Raw genomic sequence first — 5148 nt, forward strand, 5'->3', positions numbered from 1 at the left:
GAGGCTACAATTCATTAAACTCGTGGAGGGTTCCATGATCCTTGCCCAGATAAGCAGACATAGGGCCATTGACCTCATAGAGCCAATAACTGTTATGAGGTCATGGATCATACAGTAACCATTATCATTTGTTTAGAGAACCGTGGCTTGCTCCCAAATGGATTCCCATGTGAGATGAGCATGAAAGGTCTGCTTGAGAGAAGGATGAATTACATGGTTAATGACACTGCATATGTGGGCATTGATCCTCTCTCACCGAGAATGTAGCTGGACATTGGTCCTCTCCCATTGAGAATGCTTAGTCATAGGCACAAAGTCAAACTTGTATGTGAGATGGTTTATGTATCATTGACTCTTAAGCCAAAACATGATATCAGTTGCCCATGTTTCCCTGGTTATTGCCATCAATTTTGTTAGTAGATAGATAAGCACTAATATAATAGGTGAAAACAATGGGCTTTACCTTTGAAAGATCCGAGGCAGAAGCACTACTATGACTCAGATCACAAAAGGCCAATATAGATACACAATAGAACTGTTATGCTGGTTCGAATGTTCATAACTAGGTGGTTCACAGTTTTTTCTTTAACAATTTAAGTTTCCTCACTCATTTGTTATATATGATAACTAGTGGAATGATTGCAGATTGCAACAGTGGAGGTACCAGAAGTACACATGGGAGCTGTTGTTGAACTTCTAGGCAAGAGACGAGGGCAAATGTTTGATATGGAAGGAGTTGGGTATGTAGATTGTTTTCCTTGCTTCTATTTTGATTGTGATATATACCACCAAAATCTTACAGTCATGGCAATAGAGCATTGAAATAAAGCAAAGAACATTCACCATTTCAATAGAGCTTTGCTTTTAGTGAGGTAATTTCAAGTGGAAACCACTAGGGGCAACCCAATGCATGATGAGGCTCCTACCTACCCAGTGGGATCTAGAGAGGATAGATCTATGCAGGGTTTAAACTTGCGACCTCTAGGCCACAAGCTGTAACCTCACCATTATTATGCTAAGATTCACCCTCAAATTGTAATCGCTTAAGAGGAAAATAAGGGACTTGGTTCTCATCTAGGAACCACTCATACTTTGGGTACCTACCTGTATTGGATCCCGTGTCATACCAGTATTGTCAGATTACCTGTACTTGTATTCATGCATCACAGGTTCTTGCAGATCCATTTTTTAATAATTCACGAGCTTTTATTTTATCGAAATATAATCCATTGATCTTATATACCAATGATGAATGAATATCACACTTACTCCTTAAACTCTGAAATGCACCCAGAAGATATTCATCCTACATATTTTTTATTATCTGAACTGATGATTTCAACATTTATTTCTGTTAGATCGGAAGGAACTACACTACTCAAATATAAGATCCCAACTCGTGGCCTTCTTGGATTGCGGAATGCAATATTAACTGCTTCCCGAGGGACAGCTATTCTGAATACTCTCTTTGATCGCTATGGGCCTTGGGCTGGTGACATGAGTACTCGGGATCAAGGCTCACTGGTAACGTCTGCATTGCTATTCACAGCAGAAACTTGAAACGCGATGATCATACACTTTCGATTAGTGATAGCGTATTATGCTAATTTTTGTTATATGTTGCACTTTGTTCATTAATGTTAATGAATCCCAGGTTGCTTTTGAGGGTGGAACAAGTACTTCGTATGCAATCTCTAGTTCACAGGATCGAGGCCAGATGTTTATTGGTCCTGGAGTCGATGTTTACAAAGGTCAAATCATTGGCATCCATCAACGACCTGGTGACTTGGCTTTGAATGTTTGCAAGAAAAAGGCCGCAACAAACATCCGATCCAACAAGGAACAATCAGGTGAGAAGCAGTTCCAGTGCTATTACCATGTTATCTTATATGAAATACACATTCAAATAGGTGTTTTGATGCAATTCTAGTTCCTTAAAGCAGTATCCTAACTTCTAATGATTTATTCTTTTAATTTTAATAAAACCTTTTTTAGGAAGATCTTTCAAAGAACTCTAATGTGACAATTGAAGCATCAAACATGTTGCATGTTTTTTCATTCATTTATAACTTTTGCTATGGGTTAAATACATTTTTGGTCCCTAAAGAGTTTATCTGATTTGATTTTGGTTTTAGTTCCTAACAGTTTTTCACTGATCTTGGTCCTTAAATACTCTCAAAGTTTGGTTTTAGTCCTTGCCGTCAGTTAAGTAATAATGTGACTAACCACCAATGCCATGGTGTTGACTCATTATTATTTAGCTGATGGCATACACTAAAATAAACTTTTGGAACATTTAAGGAGCAAGACCAGCCAAAAAAATGTTTTAGGGACTAAAATCAATTTCATGTCAAATTTCAGGCAGTAAATAAATTCAACCCTTTGCAATTTATTTGCTCAAAATATCTAGAAATTTGTTCTGGCAAATTACTAGTTCTATAATCTGTAAGAGGCAACTGTACTTGGTATTTGGTTAAATTAGACTCGAGTCTTGAGGTTTATGTCTTATTACATTTATCTACCCCAAAGGGCGATATTAAAAATTACGCTAATCTTCCCTGAAAGGAAGACTAGCATAACTTTTGAAACATGAGAGGTGATGAGTATAATCAAGTCAATTAGTCAAAACTCAGGGAGGATGGTGTAATTTCCCATGGTCCGATGCAAAAATACTGTTATGGAAGGATTTATGATTAGTTGTGAATCCTTGCTTGCGAACAATATATAAGCTAAAAAATTGTGGTTTTCTTTATTGCAATTTTAATATTTATTAATGCATGCAACTTAACATTCACTCTATTGTAGCATGAAGCCAATAATTGAGACATTTTTAATCTAATTTACCCCCTCATGCAGTGATTCTTGATACACCATTGGATTATAGTCTGGATGACTGCATTGAATACATCCAAGAAGATGAACTAGTAGAGGTCACGCCGCAAAGTATCCGAATGTGCAAGAATCCAAAATTTACAAAGAAAACAAGGTAGACTTCCACAATGAAGCAGCAATCTGTAGAGTACTTTTCAGGTATAGTGCTGAAACTGCATAACTCATTGATGATGCTGCTGCTGTTAAAGTGAAGAGGAAAATCAGTACCATTTGATGTAATTTTCGCATATAATCTTCAGGTACTGCAGAATAATATAGGAGCAGATTAAAAACCATATTGATTATTTAAAGGGATAAAGTTACACTAAATTTTGTTAAGTGACTTGAGATAGAATGATGTACACAAAAATATGTATTGTTTATGATCTGGTGAACTGCAATACACTACACAGTTGCTTTGGGTTAAAATTCCAGGGTCAATTTTAATGCAGTCCCTGATTTTTAAGTGCATATTTGCTATCTGGTTAAGGGCTTTAAATCTGATTTTGGAGGTCTAAACTTAATTCTGAATTTTCTTCAACTTTTTTTGAATTTTGGGCACCAAATCTCAGTTAAAGAAAAAGTTCACTTATCCATTTGCCAAATCTCAGGTTGTTTTCCAAGTATTACTTTTATCATAATATCCTTAAAAATTAGTTACTAATTTTTATAAAAACTTCCTTTAAAAATAAAGTATTCCATAAGTTCATTATTACTGATTTTGGGAGAAGGGTTTTCGGTCTATCATCTTTGAGACTGATTGTTTAGAGGTTGTGCAAATCATTAATGAAAGTCTGGAGGTTTTGTTTCGGAACCTATCCATTGTGGTGCATAGGATTCCTGAGTTACTTGCTTGTCGGTGGGTGGTTCATGTCCACTTTGTTCCGAAGCAGACTTCTTAGTTAAGCCTGGGGCTCTTTTGATATCTCTCACCTAGTATTGGGATCATCCTCCTACTGGTGCTATGATATTCTTAGATCTTTCTCCTTTTGTTCTTTTTTATTTATTTCCGATGTACCAAAAGAAAACATCAACTTGATAAACAAGCTCAAAACAAGCCCTACAACCTTCATAATTTTCTTTTATTATCATCATATTTTCAAAAATATTGAACTGGGTGTGTAAGCCTGAACATATGTTAATATGTTATGGATAATATTTCATTTTAAACTTTTAGTTTAAAATCTTCCTCAGAATGAGGGGCATGAGACAAAATATTTCTTTGTGGGGACTTTTTTAATTACTTTTCTGAAAGAGACCATAATGGGCACCTCAAAATAATTAACCATGTGATCTATTTCAATTGTTGTTCCTTCTTGTAGTCTTGACAATCATATTCTAAATATGCTATCAATCCACTTTTGAAGAATATCAATAGAAACATGTGTATAGAATGTGTGCATATTGAGATACTCAAGGGAAAAAATGTTATCAATTTAAAAAAGAGTAAGTCACATGTATGTAAAACAATAATTTTTTTTAACAATCCAAATTGACAAAACCATAAGAGTTTTATACACTATCTCTGCTTATTTTTAATATAGTTGGCTCTTTAAAAAAACAATACAAATGAATGATAAATAATATATCAATTATATATAAATTTTTACATCAATAATATATAGATATATGATTCATCCAAATTTAGCAATTTATTTGAATACAAATCATGTCATTTATATAGCTTACTTTTAATCTTTTATCTTTATATGTATTTCCAATAAATCATCTAAAAATTATAGAATAATTTAAAGTTGTCACAATTTGATTATCAAATAATATTGTTCATTCTTGTTTGGGTTGTAATATTATAATATGATTTTTATTCTAACCCCACACATAAGTAAGAGGGTGCACATCTACTGTCCCACACTTAGTGCCACTCCATGTACCATGATCTTATGATTAGTCAGACAACATATGTGCACTCTAAGTAAGAGGGGTGATGCTCTAAGGCCCACAACGACAATGAGCAGTCCAAAGGCATGAAATGAATGTCCTTTACTTCATATTACACTATGAATTATAGGCATGATAAATGTAAGGAGCAAACCCAAAGTTCTCCTTTGTTTGTTGATTCCTTCGCTTCTTTCTTTTGAAACTCTTTGAATCCTCCTTTTCTTTTTATGAATTTACTGAATTTTCGAACAAGAAGACCCATTGTTTCATCATCCAGATCGGAATCAGACTCATCATCATCTTTATCTTCTTTTGTTTTGGAGGTTGTAGCCTTCAATGTGATGCTCTTCTTCTTCCGGTCCGAATCCTCATGCATCG

General features: G+C 34.7%; 1 protein-coding gene across 2 annotated transcripts; it reads left to right on the plus strand.

The window, feature by feature from the left end:
• The first annotated feature begins 613 nt into the window (after positions 1-613).
• LOC109337237 (GTP-binding protein TypA/BipA homolog) lies at positions 614-3360 on the plus strand. Of its 2 annotated transcripts, XM_019574163.1 has the most exons (5): positions 614-740; positions 1359-1524; positions 1655-1850; positions 2857-3030; positions 3132-3360. In XM_019574163.1, the coding sequence occupies exons 1-4, from the start codon at positions 676-678 to the stop codon at positions 2988-2990; spliced, it is 561 nt and encodes a 186-aa protein (XP_019429708.1). In that variant the 5' UTR covers positions 614-675; the 3' UTR covers positions 2991-3030; positions 3132-3360. The 2 variants fall into 2 exon arrangements, with proteins under 2 accessions (XP_019429708.1, XP_019429707.1); XM_019574162.1 differs by having other exon boundaries at positions 2857-3352.
• Positions 3361-5148: the final 1788 nt, after the last annotated feature.

The sequence above is a fragment of the Lupinus angustifolius genome, unplaced genomic scaffold, assembly GCF_001865875.1.
Source record: "Lupinus angustifolius cultivar Tanjil unplaced genomic scaffold, LupAngTanjil_v1.0 Scaffold_3_37, whole genome shotgun sequence".
Lineage (NCBI taxonomy): Eukaryota > Viridiplantae > Streptophyta > Magnoliopsida > Fabales > Fabaceae > Lupinus > Lupinus angustifolius.